This window comes from Geotrypetes seraphini, chromosome 1 (genome assembly GCF_902459505.1).
Source record: "Geotrypetes seraphini chromosome 1, aGeoSer1.1, whole genome shotgun sequence".
Classification (NCBI taxonomy): Eukaryota; Metazoa; Chordata; class Amphibia; order Gymnophiona; family Dermophiidae; genus Geotrypetes; species Geotrypetes seraphini.
In genome coordinates this window covers 159,663,885-159,682,804 of record NC_047084.1, presented here as the reverse complement: position 1 = coordinate 159,682,804, position 18,920 = coordinate 159,663,885, and the positions used below count along the sequence as shown (strand labels likewise).

The window sequence follows — 18,920 nt, the reverse complement described above, 5'->3', positions numbered from 1 at the left end:
AATAACATAGTAAATGTCGACAGATAAGACATAAGAACATAACATAAGTGTTACCATACTGGAACAAACCGAAGGTCCATTAAGCCCAGTATCCTTTTTCCAAGAATGGCCAATCTAAGTCGTAAGTACCTGGCAAGATGCCAAGGAGAAAATCAGATTTTATGCTGCTTACCTATGGGTAAACTCGATGGACTTATGCAGGTTTTTATTTACTGACATTTACTGTGTTACTACGTAGGCTGGACAAGAACGATCAAGAAGCGAGTTGACCAGAAAATATAAGTGAATGTAAGATCATAGGAAAATCTAGTATTCTGTAATGACAACTGTGCACATAGGAATCCAATATAGAATTCTTGCTTAGCACTCATCATCCTGATGCCAAACTTTAGGCTATCTATAGAGAACTAACCCCAAATTGTATTCATTCTTTAAAGGATATTGTTTTGGGTTTAATAGCTTCTTTCACTTCACCTTTTAACCATCCTGGCTCTCATTTTCTCTTCTTTCTACCTTTGTTAATGTGTGGAATATATCTGGTGTGGGCTTCCACAATGGCATTTTTAAATAACATCCACACTTGGTTTACCTTTACCACTGATCATTTTAGCTTCTTTTTAATCATTTTCCTCATTTTATCATATTTGCCCTTTGAAAATTAAATGCCGCTACAGTAGATTTCTTTAGTGATGTCCCTCAACTCAAATTTGATCACATTATAATCACAGTTTCCCAGCAGACCCAATACAGTTACCTCCCATACTATTCCCTGCTTTGTATTAAGGACCAAATCTAAAATAGCTCCCCCTCTTGTTGGCTTCTGGACCAGTTGCTCCAAGAAGCAGTCATTTATGATGTCTAGGAATTTTATCTCCCTAGCACTCCCTGATGTAACATTTTTCCAGTCAATATTGGGGTAAATGAAATCACATATACCAAAACAAACCCACTCTCTTCTGCTGTGAGAGGAACAATTCAATAGAATCAACATACAAAAGTAGATTTATTTTTGACCAGTGAATGAATGATGGCCTGATGTTTAATAGAGTGTGAGCTCATGATAGCAAAACTAAAAGAAGTTACTGAGGTCTTTTTTCGCAACTTCTATTGAATTATTCCTCTCGCAGCAAGATAGTGGGTTTGTTTTGGTATATGTGATTGATTACTACTCTATTCTGTGAATTATTTTTCTGATTAAGGTAAATGAAATCACCCATTATTATACTGTTGCCAGCTTTCCTAATCTCTAAAAACATTTCTTCATCTGCTGCTCATTCTGTCCTGGGGAATGGTAGTAACGTATATACTTGAATATAAACCGAGATTTGGGGGCCCAAAAATGGGGGTCTCGGTTTATATTCGGGTCCCGCTCCCTCTCCCAAACCTATTCACGGCAGCCAATCAGCTAGCAGCTCTGCATGGGCAGGAGTGACCTTCTTCACTCCTGCCCATGCAGAACCTCTTGCTGATTGGCTGCCACAATAACTCCCAGCAACTAATCAACTGGCGGCTCTGCACGAGCAGTAGTGAAGGAAGGTCGCTCCTGCTGCGGTTCACCCCTGGACCACCAGGGATACTAAAGATATGTGGGGGAGGCGGGAGGGAGATAAAAATTCTTAGAATCGGCTGGGACAGGAGGCGGGAAAGATCCCTCCTGTCCAGCCATCGCTGGACCACCAAGTCTCACGGCAGGCGCAGTGGAGGCCTGCAAGTCATCGGGAGGGAGGGGAACAGGGTACAAAGCAGTTCTTTAATGAAAAACTCGACACTGGCTGTGTTTCAGCATAAACACACTCGTAAGGGGTCAATTATTGAGATCCACTCGGTCAGTAAAACGCTATCCATTGTACTGAAAGGTGATGAATCAACAGTTCACCTCACTAGCACTACTTCTCAGTTGATTCATCAGTTTTACTGACAGAGTGGATCTCAGTAATTGACCCCTGACGAGTGTGTTTATGCTGAAACACAGCTAGTGTCGGGTTTTTCATTAAAGAACTGCTTTGTTATGAAAAACCTTGGAGACTCTTGCTTTTTTTCTGCTATTTCGCCTTGTGGTATGTGCTCTGGAATGCCTCTCATGTTGTAACTTATAAATAATGCACAAACGCAGCGTGTTTTCTTGTGATATCTGATCAGATTTATTGTGGTTCAATGGATAGGCTTATGTGACATAAGCAATAGATGGCCTGTTAATGTTATGTACTCAGTTCCTGAGTACATAAGAACATAAGCATAAGAACATAAGCAGTGCCTCTGCTGGGTCAGACCAGGGGTCCATCCTGCCCAGCAGTCCACTCACGCAGCGGCCCATCAGGTCCAGGACCTGTATAGTGATCTCTATCTATATCCTTCTATCCCTTTTTTCTTCAGGAATTCATCCAATCCTTTCTTGAACCCTGATACCGTACCCTGTCCTATCACACCCTCTGGAAGCGCATTCCAGGCATCCACCACCCTTTGGGTGAAGAAGAACTTCCTGGCATTGGTTCTGAATCTGTCCCCTCTTAATTTTTCCATATGCCCTCTCGTTCTTGTAATTTCTGAAAATTTGAAGAATCTGTCCCTCTCCACTTTCTCTATGCCCTTCATGATCTTGTAAGTTTCTATCATGTCCCCTCTAAGTCTCCGCTTTTCCAGGGAAAAGAGCCCCAGTTTCTTTAATCTTTCAGCATATGAAAGATTTTCCATACCTCTTATCAATCGCGTCACTCTTTTCTGAACCCTCTTGAATATCGCCATATCCTTCTTAAGGTACGGCGACCAATATTGGACGCAGTACTCCAGATGCGGGCGCACCATTGTCCGATACAACGGCAGGATGACCTCTTTCGATCTTGTTGTAATGCCTTTTTTGATAATACCCAGCATTCTATTTGCCTTCTTAGAGGCCGCTGCGCACTGTGCCGAAGGCTTCATTGTGTTGTCCACTATTACCCCCAAGTCCTTTTCTTGGGTACTTTCACCCATTACCAGCCCTCCCATCGTGTAGCTGTACTTCGGGTTTCTATTCCCTACATGCAAGACTTTACATTTCTCTACATTAAACTTCATCTGCCTTCTCATCGCCCACTCTTCTAGCTTATTCAAGTCCTTTTGTAATTCCTCACAGTCCTCTTTAGTCCCAACTCCACTAAATAGTTTGGTGTCGTCTGCGAATTTTATTACTTCGCACTTCGTCCCTGTTTCTAGATCGTTTATAAATATATTGAACAGCAGCAGTCCGAGTACCGACCCCTGCGGAACACCACTCATGACCCTCCTCCAATCAGAGTAGTGGCCCTTTACTCCTACCCGCCAACCAATTTTTGATCCATCTATGAACGTCTCCTTCCACCCCATGGTTCTTCAGTAATGCATAAAGGGCTAACAATGATGACATGTGTAGAGTGTTTCTCGAACTAAATAGTCACCAATGTGAAAGCTCTTCTAAAACAGTCATTAAGCCCATAGACATAGTGGAAATGTTATCTGTCTACAGTAGCATCTTAGTATTTGTCTGGACAATCACTTCTACAGTATCGAAGAGGGGAGACTGGCTGAAAACTTAAGATACTCACATTTAGTGACGTTCTGAATTGCTTACTCTAAAATTAAAACATTATTGATCTTGTTTTCAAAAGCCATTAGCCTGTTCTGTTGCATATTTTTATTCTGATGCTGTTTTACAGAGGAAGCAGACGACTTGAGCCTCTACTCGGGCGAGACCGTCCACTTGCTAGAGAAAGTAGATAACGAATGGTACCGAGGAACATGCCGGGGACTCACTGGGATATTTCCTGCCAGCTACGTCAGAGTGGTTGTATGTTGACCAGTTTTTTAGCCTATTGCTTTAACGTTTAAAGGTTGAACATGATTCTAGACCTCTACAGAATGAAGGGATGTGCTAGCTTTCTTCTTAGCATGGCTTCTGAATGCAGCTAGCTGGAGGCAGGGGATTTCCAGGTCTGACTCTGAAGTCAGAGGCAAGACGAATGGAGTAAATGATGCAGAGCTTGTCTGGCTGTGTGTGGAAGTTAAAACACTGACTGTGCTATATTGAGCTCATGTAATTAAACGCTGGAATTGGTTGCCAAAGAATATGGTAAAAGTGGTTAGTGTTCCTGTCCTACTGATATGTCTGTTTTTATTTGCAAACCACTTAGTCCTACCTGCTAGCTAAAGCGGTATATCAAGGGATCAATAAACATAAAAGGAAAGTCCATAGTCCATAATTAAGATGGACATGGGGGAAGTCCACTGCTTATTTCTCAGATAAGCAGCATGAAATCTGCTCTGCTCTTTTGGGACTCTGCCAGGTACTTGTGACCTGACTTGGCCATTGTTGCAAACAGGGGCGGAAAATTTCATGGCGACAACAGAAGGCATTTCTTCACAGAGAGAGTGGTTGATCATTGGAACAAGCTTCCAGTGCAGGTGATCGAGGCTGACAGCGTGCCAGACTTTAAGAATAAATGGGATACCCATGTGGGATCCCTACAAGGGTCAAGATAAGAAAATTGGGTTATTAGGGCATAGACAGGGGGTGGGTAAGCAGAGTGGGCAGACTTGATGGGCTGTAGCCCTTTTCTGCCGTCATCTTCTATGTTTCTATGTTACTGTACTTAATGAGTTCACTGGAGCTGAGAGGCGAGGTTGGAGGGCCTTCGTGCCCAAATGTCAAGTAGCAGTACAACTTATCCCTGAGATATGGAATTACAAATGTTACCTCCATGCATGACAAACTTTTTCACACGATCTGGGAGCTTTTCAGGGTCACCTAACACCCGCCGCTCGCAGCAGAATTTTACATTTTCTGTGGAGTATTGGTCTTGCATCATGTTGATCAGGAGGATTGAGAGGTCAAAAGGTGGGCGGGGGGGGAGAGGAAGGTCTAGGGATGCGAGCTGGTTTGGATATTCATTAAAGAAACATGTTTGGGATCATTGTTGATTCTATGCAGCACAGATGTGTACATTTGTTGTAGCGGTAAGAACAGGGGTCTCCAAAGTCCCTCCTTGAGGGCCGAATCCAGTCGGGTTTTCAAGATTTCCCCAATGAATATGCATTGAAAGCAGTGCATGCACATAGATCTCATGCATATTCATTGGGGAAATCCTGAAAACCCGACTGGATTCGGCCCTCAAGGAGGGACTTTGGAGTCCCCTGGGTAAGAATATGTTATATATTGTGCAGTATTTGGAATATATATTATCTTTTAGTAGTCACAATAAAAAAAGATTTAAACATAAAATTTAATAGCCTGCTTCAGTGGCCACCCGGACCCTCCACACCCTATGGAAGAGGCCTTAGGTGCCTTGGCCAATCAAAGATTTAGGCCCCTCCCAGTACATCCCAGGATGCACCAGGAAGGGGCCTAAGACTCTGATCGGCCCAGGTGCATCTTAGCTAAATAAATAAATAAAATAAAATGTATATATGTGTTTTTAAAATTAAGGAAAGGGATTTGTAAACTGCCTTTTTGTAGTTTTACAACCATATTGAAAGCGGTTCACATACAGGTACTTCAAGCATTTTCTTTATCTTTCCCGGTGGGCTCATAGTCTATCTAAGGTACCTGGGGCAGTTGAGGATTAAGTGACTTGCTCAGGGTCATAGGGAGCAATGCAGGGTTTAAACCCACAACCTTAGGGTGCTGAGGCTATAGCTCTAACCATATAAGAAATAAAATTACATTACATTACAATATCAGAAGTAAGCCAAGTATAGAACAATGAAGCCATTGTGACATCACTGATGAGGTTGGTTGTTATTGGTGGAATGAGGCATTATGACATCAGGGAAAGAGATTGGGACTTTTATACCACTTTATGTAGTTTTATAACCACATTCAAAACGTTTCACACACAGGTACTTCAAACATTTTCTCTATCTGTCCCAGTGGGCTCATAGTCTATCTAATGTACCTGGGGTAGTGGAGGATTAAGTGACTTTTCCAAGGTCACAGGGAGCAGCGCAGGGTTTGAACCCACAACCTCAGGGTGCTGAGGCTGTAGCTCTAACCACTACACCACACTCTCCTCCACCCCAGTTTAGGGTAAATACCTTAAAATCAGGGTATCCTGTAATATTAGTACAGCATTATTTATTTTTCTTTTCACCTGGGGCATTGAATACATTTTTTTTTTTCTTTTTCTTGTACTTCCAGGTTGATGTTCCTGAGAGCAGTAATGGAAAAAAAGCAGCGTTTTTGCAACCAGCTATCAAGTGAGTTTCATATGTGCATGTATTTAACCATTTTGCAGCTGGGAAGATGATTAAGGGGGTGAAGCTCAGATCTACAGCAGCTCTTGATAACTAGAAGCTGTATGCAGATGTAATGCATCGTCATAGTAAAAGCTTAAACAGTTAGCCTTATGGGCTGAGAAAGCTTTTAAGTTTATTATTATTAAGTTTATTATTAACATTTGATGTATCGCTTATAACAATATCTAAGCAATGTACAGTTTAAAAACCAACAGATTGTAGTAATACATATAGTTTATATACGTTAGACAATTGACAAAACAATTTAGACAGACATGAATAAGTAGGAAGGAGGGGGAAAGTTACAATTACATTGTTTGTTAAAATTTACATAAAACGGAAAATACATTAGGTATAAATGGGGTGAGATGAGAAGAAAATATTGTTAATTATTAGAAGGATATAAAAAATCTAGAATAGGTCATATCATAGACCTAGATTTTACTGTGTGAAATCCAAGTTTATTTATGTCCTGTGAGACTATGCAGTTAGCAATAAAAAATAAAAAGGTAATCAGGGGAGGAACCAAGAGGGAGAAGGGACAAGGATTCAACAGATTTTTTTTGAGTAGTGTTTTGAAGTTTTGGATAGGAAAGTTCCAGAAGGTTGGGCCAAGGTAGTGGAAGCTGGACTCATGAACAATAGTTGAATGGAAGGCAGGGAGGGACAGGACCCTAAGATTAGTGTTGGGAAGAATGGAGGGAATGTGTAGAGCATGGAGATGGGTTGAAGCAGAAGAGAGGCGTAATTTGAAGATCAGGCAGAGGGTTTTGAATTTAATGCAGGATGATACCGGAAACCAGTGTTCCGAATGGAGGAAGGGGGTAACATGGTCAGGACAGTGAGCAGCTGATCGAAATATATTTACATCCTCATTCGATGATCTTGTGTGTACATTTTTACACTTGCAGGCTAATTCTATAAAAGGTGCTAAAAATTACATATGCAATTTAATTGAATAATGAGCCAATTAGCACCAATAATCGGGATCGTAATAGGCAATTGGCGTTAATTGGAGTCGGTTAAAATTTACGTGTGTATATTTAGGCACAGTGTATGCAAATCAAGTTTATGCATATTCATTGTGGATGTTCTAAAACCCTGACTGCTAAAGGGGTACTCCAGTCAAGCAGTTTTAGGGGCTAATTTTTGACTCCAGTCAAGCAGCTTTAGTGCACCCTCTTGTCACAGTTGTTAACTTATGTTGATACCACCTGGTAGCTCATTGTTGTATTTCATTATTTTCCTGCTTATCGTGATTTTGTGGTCCCTGAGCACAAGCTGCGTTTTATGTGTCTTTATTCCAACTCTCAAACACCTCTCTCCACGTTGCTGTATGAATGCTTTAGATCTTTCACTCTTTATGTAGGCTTTAGTTACCTAGCAACACCATGGCCATTAATCTCCTTCATCCATTATAGGACCTGAGGACATAAGAATTTGCAGCTGCTAGGTCAGACCGACATGCATCACCTTACACTTACCCACGTTGAACCTCATCTGCCATGTCGCAGCCCATTTCTTGAGCGTGTTTATGTCACGTTGCAGATGTTCGCAATCCTCCTGTGTCTTCAGTACTCTGAATAACTTCGTATTATCCACAAATTTAATCACCTCATGCGTCGTACCAATTTCCAGAACGTTTATAAATATGTTGAAGAGCATGGGTCCAAGCACCAAACCCTGTGGCACTCCACTGGTGACGCATTTCTAGTCCGAGTATTGTCCATTTACTCCCACTCTCTGTTTCTTACCATCTAGCCAATTTTTAATCCACGTGAATATTTCACTCTCGATTCCATGGTTTGCAATTTTTCGAAGTAGTCGTTCATGCGGGACCTTGTCAAACGCCTTCTGAAAATCCAGATATACAATGTCGACAGGGTCGCGCTTGTCTACCTGCCTGTTTACTCCGTCAAAGAAGTGCAGCAAGTTCGTCAAGCAAGATCTTCCTCTGCTGAAGCCATACTGGCTGGTCCTCATCAGATCGTGTCCGTCAAGGTGCTCAATGATGTGGTCCTTTATCAGCGCCTCTACCATCTTTCCTGGTACCGAGGTCAGACTCACCGGTCTGTAGTTTCCCGGATCACCCCTCGAACCTTTCTTGAAGATCGGTGTAACATTCGCCACCTTCCAGTCTTCTGGAACCCTTCCCAATTTGATCAACAGTTTTGCTATCAGTTGAAGCAGTTCAGCTATAGTCCCTTTTAGTTCCTTGATTACCCTTGGATGGATGCCATCTAGTCCTGGGGATTTATCATTTTTAAGCCTATCAATCTGCCGCCATACCTCTTCTAGATTGACCGTCAACCCTGTCAGTTTCCCGTCTTCGTTTCCCATGCATAGCCTGTTGGCTTCCGGTATGTTGCGTATATCCTCTTCGGTAAACACAGACGCAAAAAATGTGCTCAGTTTGTCGGCGATGACTTTGTCCTCCTTTAGAACTCCCTTCATTCCTCGGTCATCCAACGGCCCTACCACTTCCTTCACGGGTCGTTTCCCCTCAATATATTGAAAGAACGGCTTGAAGTTTTTCGCCTCCTTGGCTATTTTTTCCTCGTAGTCTCTTTTGGCCCCTCATACCGCCTTATGGCACCTGCTTTGATGCTATTTGTGCTTTTTCCAATTTTTGTCCGTTTTGGCCTTTTCAATTCCTTAAATGAAGTCTTCTTGTCCCTGATCGCTTCCTTCACCACTACACTGAGTCACACCGGTTCCTTGTTCTTTTTCCTCTTGGATCCCTTGTTGATATGCGGTATATATAGATTTTGCCCCTCGGTGACTGTGTCCTTAAAAAGGGACTACGCTTGCTCTAGCGTCTTTACAGTGCTTATACTCTTCTTGATCTTCTTCCCCATCATGAGTCTCATCCCTTTGTAATTCCCTTTTCAGAAGTTCTCTGTAGGTGTATCTCGGCAGTTCCACTGTTGCTGGTGATTTTCCACGGCCTTCCTGTATGCCTCCTCGATGAATTTCTCTAACTCCCGGACTTCTTCCTCGATGATTTCATCTGTCATGACGTTCTCTGCATTCCTGTCCTCCTCCTCCACTTCTCGAAGTGCTTCCAGTTCCAGTATTCTGCCCTCCAGGAATCTGACTTGTTTCTTCAGGCTCTCCAGTTCCCCACATCGAGTGCATACATAAGACCGCCTCACTGAGGGGAGGTAGTCATACATATGGCAGACGATGCAGAAAACTGGGTAGCTCAACTTCCTGCTTCTGTCTGCTGCTTCCATTGCTGCCCACTTGCCAGTCTGCTGTGGCTGTCCTCTGCGTCTGCTCGGGCTTTCCTCTGTGACTGCTGCGGTTGTTCTTCTGCTGTTCATGCAGTGACTCGCCCCTTCTTAAGGCCCTTCGTAAGGCGCTTTTGCTAAGGCGAGCACCTTTAACGCTCACCTTCAACGCATGCTGAATGACTGAGTGCCATTGACTCCGTCCCTTTTAAGGCAGAGCTCCGAGTTCCGACTTCAGAGGAGTGGGCGGAGCTACCTCTTACCGCTGCCCCTTACTCTCCTCCACCTCTGACCCCTTCTCTATACTTCTCCTTAACTCTCTCCTGCCTCCTGACTCTCTGCTGCTGCTTGCCTGGCTCTCAGGGCAATTTGGAAGCAATTGTTGTTGGCTCCGCCCCTTTTAAGGCGGAGTTATGACATCAGAGGGGTGGGTGGAGCTATCTTTCGCCGCTGCCCCTCACTCTTTTCTGCCTCTGACCCCTTCTCTCTACTCTACCTTTACTCTCTTCTGCCTCCCGACTCTCTGCTACTGCTTGTATCAAGAGTTCCATTTGTGGTATATAGATCTTTAACTAGTCTGGTTATTCTAAGCATCATGCCTGATTCTAATTAAAATGGAGAGTGGGGGAAATATGCATCTCTAACATATCTCTTGTAGATACTTTGTGTGTTTTCAGGCTGGGTTTTTTTTCCCTCCCAGGGGCCCAAGATGCATCTCTCGATTCGAATTTATAGGCGATCAGAAAGATGAGCTGAGTTTTGCTGACGGCGAAATGATTGTCCTGAAAGAATATGTAAATGAGGAGTGGGCCAGGGGAGAACTGAAAGGCCGAATAGGAATATTCCCGCTAAACTTTGTAGAAGTTGTTGAAGATCTCCCTGAATGCAGCCCAAGTACATCTGCATTTACATCTAGTGGTAGGTGATGAAACTGTTTATGACAGGCTGTTCTGTCATATCCTATTAAGTAATGCCATGCTTTTGAGTACTATCATGTCATGATCTAAAATGTACTGTCATGCTCTACTGTAGAGAATGACATGGGGACAAATTCTGCCCCGCTCCCGCGGGGATTCATTTTCCCATCCCGTCTCGGCGAGTTCTTTTCCTGTCCCTGCCGCATTCCTGCAAGCTCTGTCTTCATCTGCACAATCCTCAAACACTTTAAAATCATAAGTGTTCGAGGCTTGTGTGGTTAAGGCTGAGCTTACAAGAATGGGACAGGGACAGCGCCAGAATTTGCAGGGACAGGACGGGGAAATCGAGTTCCTGCGGGGACGGGGAAAAATTTGTCCCCATATCATTCTCTACGCTGCACCATTCTAGAAATCAAAATGTAGTAGAAGTGAGCCAAGTATAGGACAATGAAGCCATTGTGACATCACTGATGAGGTTGGCTCTTAGGCATTGGTAGAATGAGGCATTATGATGTCACAGTACCAGCTCTGGTTATCAGAGGCTGAATAGTTTCACGCTATTTATTTATTCATTTTTCTACACTGTTCTCCCAAGTAGAGAATGACACGAGGACAAAATTTTCCCCCTCTCCACGGGAACTCATTTTCCCATCCCATCCCCGCAGGTTCTTTTCCTGTCCTTGCCCATTCCTGCAAACTCTGTCTTCATCTGCAAAAGCCTCAAATGTTCGAGGTTTGTGTGGTTAAGGCAGAGCTTAGATCAGGGGTGTCAAACTCAATCACATAAGGGGCTGAAATCCAAAACATAGGCTAAGTCGAGGGCCAAATTTTTTTATTAAGATACTTAGGGGTCCTTTTATTAAGGTTACGCTAACCGATTTAGCGCACGCTAAATGCGCACCTTAATAAAAGCACCCCTTAGTCTTAGTAGAAGTATAGGGTTACAACCTCTCCAACCCCATGCCGGCTCTATGATAACAACATTGAGGAAAGAAAAAAAGGGGGGAGAATGGAGAGGAAAGAAGATTAAAATGCATATAAAATATATGATATACTATTAATATGAAATTTATCTTTACATACTGAGTCCTCCAAAAAATATTGCATGAATTTAAGACTTCAAATTGACCGTATCTAAAAAAATCCATAAAAAGGCATAAAAATGAAAGTCAAGTAAAGTAATAATTACACTATCTTCCTGTTGTATGGCAAGGCACAGGAGCAGCAAAACTGAGTTCTCAAACTTTTGTACATAAATTCTTCAGAAAAACATAACAATGAATCAGTTAAGCAAATATCGTGTATAACCCCAAACAAAAAATGTATGTACAGGAGAAACTTAAAAAATGTGAATAGTTGTCCTAAAAAAACAAATAGCGCCTGCTCATGTTTGAAAAATGTTATTAGTGGCGCGATGTGTCATGGAAAATTAAGAACGATAGTGTAACTAAGAAACTAAAACACAAATAGTAATATCTACTTGCACACATCAATAGTAAATAACATAATCATAAGTATCGTGGATCCAAGATGGAAGAAGCGTTCAGGATCGTAGTGAGAAAACATAGTAACTACTATGTCTGTTAAAAAATAATTTAAAACAAAACTAAAAAGATAAAACAACAGCCAACTTATCCGATTCTATGGGCAAAAGCTTAAAGCTTCTAAACTTAGCACAAGGAAAGCAGGTGCAGGCAGCCAGAAGGACCAGGCACTGGCAGGACCAGGGTGCAGGCAGCTGGGAGGGTGCAGGTGACCACTAGCAGTGACGGCGAAAGGCAGAGGAAGACGCTTGTGAAGAGCAGCGGTGGGAGCACAGCGTCACAAAGCGGCCGCCAGATGAGAGGCGCAATGCATCCTGCGCGCGAACGCTTGCACCTGATTGGGTAAAAAAATGTCTGCTGGCGGGCCAGCTTAAGCGAACATTTGAAATTGTCCGGCGGGCCAAATTTTATTACACCGCGGGCCAGAGTTTGACACATATGGCTTAGAGGAATGGGGCAGGGACAGGGACAAAATTTGCGGGGACGGGGAAAAATGTGTCCCGTGTCATTCTCTACTGTACATTACTATACCCTGTTATGTTTTTTTGTGTATGTGAATTTGTAACCTGTTCTGAGCTCTTCTGGGAGAACGGGATATAAATACAAATAAATAACTACTAGGGCTGACCTTAGAGGGCTGTGGGACTCTGGGGCAAAGACAGTGTGGGTCCGTAGCCTTGCAAGTATGTTTGACTCCCCCCATCCTCTGTGTGATCTTCTCTCTTTGGCCAACATTCAATGCCATACCCAGATGACTTAACAGGGCATTGTTAGGACAGCATTCTTTGTAGTCCTATTGCCCAGTTAAGAACATAAGAACAGCCTTACTGGGTCAGACCAATGGTCAATCAAGCCCAGTAACCCATTCTCATGGTGGCCAATCCAGGTCACTAGTTAAGTTAGCGGAGCACTGGCAGCAAATATCACCGATGTGCAGATAACTTTGGACCTGGCTCCAGACTGCTCCTGCTGCTGAAAATTCAGGTATGGCCTAATCAGTGAATACTGACTTGGCAAACATTTAAGTTACACCGTGCTGCACTGAAAAACTGGACTCTTACAAATATTAATCAAACAAGCCTCACATTCAAGCAGGACATTAAATTCCAAGCTGAATTATGTGCAGCCAAAAAGGCTTAAAATCTGGTAATCATTGGCTCCTCTTGCATTCAGGGGAGCACAGTAAAAAGCTCAAAATAATTTGAGAAAAACCTGTGCTCCTCACCCGAAGGCAGAGAAATAAACACAGTATTCAAAGCAGAACTGGACGTAGTTGTAGAATCATAATATCATACTTCTGATGAAATATTGTTCTTAGCTTAAACACACTGCCTCTCCCTCTGTAGAATTAAGCTGAGAATGCATGCTGCCGCTTTGAAGGAAGCAATTGAACTGCACTTGCTGTTATCACAAGGGAAGTAGTAGTAATCCACAGAAATAGCAATTAAAGTCCAGTAACAACATCAAAAATCACCCCTCATCAACAAGAGCCTTATTTCGCAAAAAAATGCTACATCAGGAGAAAAGGGCACACCTTACTGCAAACAGAACAAGTTTCACCTACTACTCTCGCTAAGAAACTTAGGCCCCTTCTGTTCTTTCAGGAAGGCTCTGAAGACAGTCTTGTTCACCAAACATTTTGGAAATTAATTCTACTTTTTCCAAATTAGATTTCTTTTATTCTGTTCTTTTGTATTATTCTATTCTTAATGTTAACCAAGTCGAGCTCCAAATTGGTTGATGACCTGGTGTATAAAACTAAGTTTTAGTTTAGATTAGTTTAGTTCCCCAGCTACGACACATAATTCAGCTTGGACTTTAATGTCCTGCTTGAATGTCTGAGGCTCTTTTGAGTAATATTTGTGAGAGTCCTATTTCTCAGTGCAGCACATTGTAACTTAAATGTTTGCCAAGTCAGTGTTTACTTATAGGTATTTCATGTGGCAAATATACCTTTAGAACATAAGAATAGCCTTACTGGGTCAGACCAATGGTCCATCAAGCCCAGTAGCCCATTCTCACGGTGGCCAGTCCAGGTCACTAGTACCTGGCTAAAACTCAAGGAGTAGCAATATTCCATGCTACCAATCCAGAGCAAGCAGTGGCTTCCTCCATGTCTTTCTCAATAACAGACTATGGATTTTTCCTCCAGGAACTTGTCCAAACTTTTCTAATCAGTGAACATTCATAAGTAATTTTGAACAGGAAACCCTGACATTTTTCTTGTTCAAAAATGGCTGCGAGATGGACATTGTAGGTTTTTTTGGACGTAATATGGAGGATGTCTCAATTTTGACTTGGACGTTCTTTTGAAAATGCCCCTCTATGTGGGTTACATGCATATTTTATAAAATATACTTGTATATCACAACTGCACCCCAGAAATGCCTCATGTGGTATACAAATAAATACTTATACTTAGACATTTTCAGCTGGACCATTTATCATGTGTGACATGCGAGATGCATGGCAAATGTTTAATAAAATTACCCCTCCCCATTCACATTGTTTTTTAGGATTTGAAGCTGCTTTGAAAAATAAAAGAGAATCTTCTAGACCAGTGTCCCAGGTAAGCTATTTCAGTGCTGCTTTGCATAGAATTTTAAAGATTACTAATAGTATTCAAACATCACTTATAGATTTATCAGGAAGGTTGAAAAATGGGAGGTTTGAGCTTGTCTGATATTCAGTTGTACAATTATGCATGTCTTCTCCATCATATAGGGGACTGGGTCCTATCCTCCTCACAGTATACGCCGGTGCAGTTGGAGAGTGCATATTATGCTCTGTACTATTTCTACTCCTTGTCACATTTGGTTTGTAAGCACACGCCAAGGCAGTTGAGGATAGTGTACTCTTGCAGCCTTTGCAGGGCTGGTAAGAATCCTGGGGGGAGACTCAAGGATGACTGATTTATTGCCTCTGTGTGGAAATGTTTCCTTCTGGCTGGGAATGGAGAACAAAGCGTTTGTGGACTATGCGTTGCAGGGGATAGAGAGGTTGGAGCATCTTGTATAGGAGGATGGGGAGCTCTTGCATTTTGACGCCATTCAGGATCAGGTGGGAGCTCAGTGAGGCAACAGGTTTGCTTATTGCCAGTTACGTCACTATTAGGCTTCTTTGGAGATGTCACACTTGAATGCGCACTTGGGGGACACTATGCAACAGCGGATTGCTCCGGAGGGTGAGGGCATCCATTCAGTGTCCAGTCTATATAAGTTATTGAGTGGGTTGGTACCAAGTAGGGATCTCAGTGGTTATAGCCATCATTGGGGGAATAATGTGACCCTTGATCTGTCACAGTGGGATCTTCATGTGAATATAAGGGGTCTACCTGCATTGACACAATGTGCCTGGTTGCGTGAATGTTATTGCAGAGTGTTGCTGAAAGGTTCTTATACTCAATATCAGCAGTATCGTAGTGGGGGAATAGCTACTGACTTATGTGCGAAATGTGGGGTAGCCAGTAATATGCTGGAACATACTTTTTGGGACTGCCCTCGAATTAGACAATACTGGAAGTGAGTGGTGGGCTTTGTGCATAGGGTAACATATAAGCCTATTAAGGGAACAGTCTCTCAGTTGGTCTTGGATGTCCCGCGCACATTTGGAGCTTTGACAGCTGCTCCAGCTCTGTTATGTCATAAAATGAGTTTGGTGGCACGTAAGTGTTTGCTTCAATATTGGCTGTCCAAAGACATTCCCACTTATTGGCACTGGCATAATTTACTCCATCAATTGGCAAGTTGGGAGGCGAGGGATGTCTGAGGGAAATGGAAGGGGAGAAGACTCTCTTTAAAAATTTGGGGGCCCTAATGAGCTATGAATAGTTCTACATAGTAACATAGTAGATGACGGCAGATAAAGACCCGAATGGTCCATCCAGTCTGCCCAACCTGATTCAATTTAAATTTTTTTTTTTTTTTTTTTTTTAATTTTTCTTCTTAGCTATTTCTGGGCAAGAATCCAAAGCTTTACCCGATACTGTGCTTGGGTTCCAACTGCAAAAATCTCTGTTAAGACTTACTCCAGCCCATCTACACCCTCCCAGCCATTGAAGCCCTCCCCTGCCCATCCTCCACCAAACGGCCATACACAGACACAGACCGTGCAAGTCTGCCCAGTAACTGGCCTAGTTCAATATTTAATATTATTTTCTGATTCTAAATCTTCTGTGTTCATCCCACGCTTCTTTGAACTCAGTCACAGTTTTACTCTCCACCACCTCTCTCGGGAGCGCATTCTAGGCATCCACTACCCTCTCCGTAAAGTAGAATTTCCTAACATTGCCCCTGAATCTACCACCCCTCAACCTCAAATTATGTCCTCTGGTTTTACCATTTTCCTTTCTCTGGAAAAGATTTTGTTCTACGTTAATACCCTTCAAGTATTTGAACGTCTGAACCATATCTCCCCTGTCTCTCCTTTCCTCTAGGGTATACATATTCAGGGCTTCCAGTCTCTCCTCATACGTCTTCTGGTTCAAGTCTCCTATCATTTTCGTCGCCTTCCTCTGGACCACCTCAAGTCTTCTTACGTCTTTCGCCAGATACGGTCTCCAAAACTGAACACAATACTCCAAGTGGGGCCTCACCAATGACCTGTACAGGGGCATCAACACCTTCTCCCTTCTACTGACTACGCCTCTCTTTATACTGACTAAGCCTCTCCTTCTGGCAGCAGCCACTGCCTTGTCACACTGTTTTTTCGCCTTTAGATCTTCGGACACTATCACCCCAAGGTCCCTCTCCCCGTCCGTGCATATCAGCTTCTCACCTCCCAGCATATACGGTTCCTTCCTATTATTAATCCTCAAATGCATTACTCTGCATTTCTTTGCATTGAATTTTAGTTGCCAGGCATTAGACCATTCCTCTAACTTTTGCAGATCCTTTTTCATATTTTCCACTCCCTCTTCGGTGTCTACTCTGTTACAAATCTTGGTATCATCTGCAAAAAGGCACACTTTTCCTTCTAACCCTTCAGCAATGTCACTCACATACATATTGAACAGGATTGGCCCCAGCACCGAACCCTGAGAGACTCCACTACTCACCTTTCCTTCCTTCGAGCGACTTCCTTTAACCACCACCCTCTGGCGTCTGTCCGACAGCCAGTTTCTGACCCAGTTCACCACTTTGGGTCCTAACTTCAGCCCTTCAAGTTTGTTCAACAGTCTCCTATGAGGAACTGTATCAAAGGCTTTGCTGAAATCCAAGTAAATTACATCTAGCATATGTCCTCGATCCAGCTCTCTGGTCACCCAATCAAAAATTTCAATCAGGTTCGTTTGGCACGATTTACCTTTTGTAAAGCCATGTTGCCTTGGATCCTGTAACCCATTAGATTCAAGGAAGTACACTATCCTTTCTTTCAGCAACACTTCCATTATTTTTCCAACAACTGAAGTGAGGCTCACCGGCCTATAGTTTCCTGCTTCATTCCTGTGACCACTTTTATGAATAGGGACCACATCCGCTCTCCTCCAATCCCCAGGAATCACTCCCGTCTCCAGAGATTTGTTGAACAAGTCTTTAATAGGACTCACCAGAACCTCTCTGAGCTCCCTTAGTATCCTGGGATGGATCCCGTCTGGTCCCATCGCTTTGTCCACCTTCAGTTTTTCAAGTTGCTCATAAACACCCTCCTCCGTGAACGGCGCAGAATCTACTCCATTTTCTCGTGTAACTTTGCCAGACAATCTCGGTCCTTCTCCAGGATTTTCTTCTGTGAACACAGAACAGAAGTATTTGTTTAGCACATTTGCTTTCTCCTCATCACTCTCCACATATTTGTTCCCAGCATCTTTTAGCCTAGCAATTCCATTTTTTATCTTCCTCCTTTCACTAATATATCTGAAAAAATTTTTATCTCCCTTTTTTACATTTTTAGCCATTTGTTCTTCCGCCTGTGCCTTCGCCAAACGCATCTCTCTCTTGGCTTCTTTCAGTTTCACCCTGTAGTCCTTTCTGCTCTCCTCTTCTTGGGTTTTTTTATATTTCATGAACACCAACTCTTTCGCCTTTATTTTCTCAGCCACTAGGTTGGAGAACCATATCGGCTTCCTTTTTCTCTTGTTTTTATTGATTTTCTTCACATAAAGGTCCGTAGCCATTTTTATCGCTCCTTTCAGCTTAGACCACTGTCTTTCCACTTCTCTTATGTCCTCCCATCCTAACAGCTCTTTCTTCAGGTACTTTCCCATTGCATTAAAGTCCGTACATTTGAAATCTAGGACTTTAAGTATCGTGCGGCCGCTCACCACTTTAGCCGTTATATCAAACCAAACCGTTTGATGATCGCTACTACCCAGGTGAGCACCCACTCGAACATTAGAGATACTCTCTCCATTTGTGAGGACCAGATCCAATATCGCTTTTTCCCTTGTGGGTTCCGTCACCATTTGTCTGAGCAGAGCCTCTTGAAAGGCATCCACAATCTCCCTACTTCTTTCCGATTCCGCAGACAGAACATTCCAGTCCGCATCCGGCAGGTTGAAATCTCCCAACAGCAGAACCTCCTCTTTCCTTCCAAACTTTTGGATATCCACAATCAGATCCTTATCAATTTGCTGCGATTGAGTCGGAGGTCTGTAGACTACACCCACGTAGATAGAAGTTCCATCTTCTCTTTTCAGAGCAATCCATATCGCTTCTTCCTCTCCCCAGGTCCCTTGCATTTCGGTCGCTTGGATATTGATCTTTACATAGAGAGCTACTCCTCCACCTTTATGACCATCTCTGTCCTTCCTAAAAAGATTATATCCCGGTATGTTTGCATCCCATCCATGTGATTCACTGAACCATGTCTCTGTGATAGCAACAATATCTAGATCTGCCTCTAATATCAGGGCTTGCAGATCATGAACTTTGTTGCTTAGACTGCGAGCATTTGTGGTCATCGCTTTCCAGCTATTTTTCAGCGATAATCTCCTTTTTCGTATGGATTTTTGTGTCATTTCACTTTCCGTTGCAATACTA

General features: G+C 42.8%; 1 protein-coding gene across 2 annotated transcripts in view; it reads left to right on the top strand.

Annotated features, from left to right (window-relative positions):
• The window catches only part of SH3D19 (SH3 domain containing 19), a 245,957-nt gene that overhangs the window by 186,440 nt on the left and 40,597 nt on the right, over positions 1 to 18,920 (top strand). For both annotated transcript variants that reach the window (XM_033940651.1, XM_033940641.1), the window contains exons 15-18: positions 3,672 to 3,802; positions 6,149 to 6,207; positions 10,180 to 10,397; positions 14,457 to 14,509. In XM_033940651.1, coding sequence (XP_033796542.1) covers positions 3,672 to 3,802; positions 6,149 to 6,207; positions 10,180 to 10,397; positions 14,457 to 14,509 — 461 coding nt within the window. The remainder of the gene's footprint in view (positions 1 to 3,671; positions 3,803 to 6,148; positions 6,208 to 10,179; positions 10,398 to 14,456; positions 14,510 to 18,920) is intronic.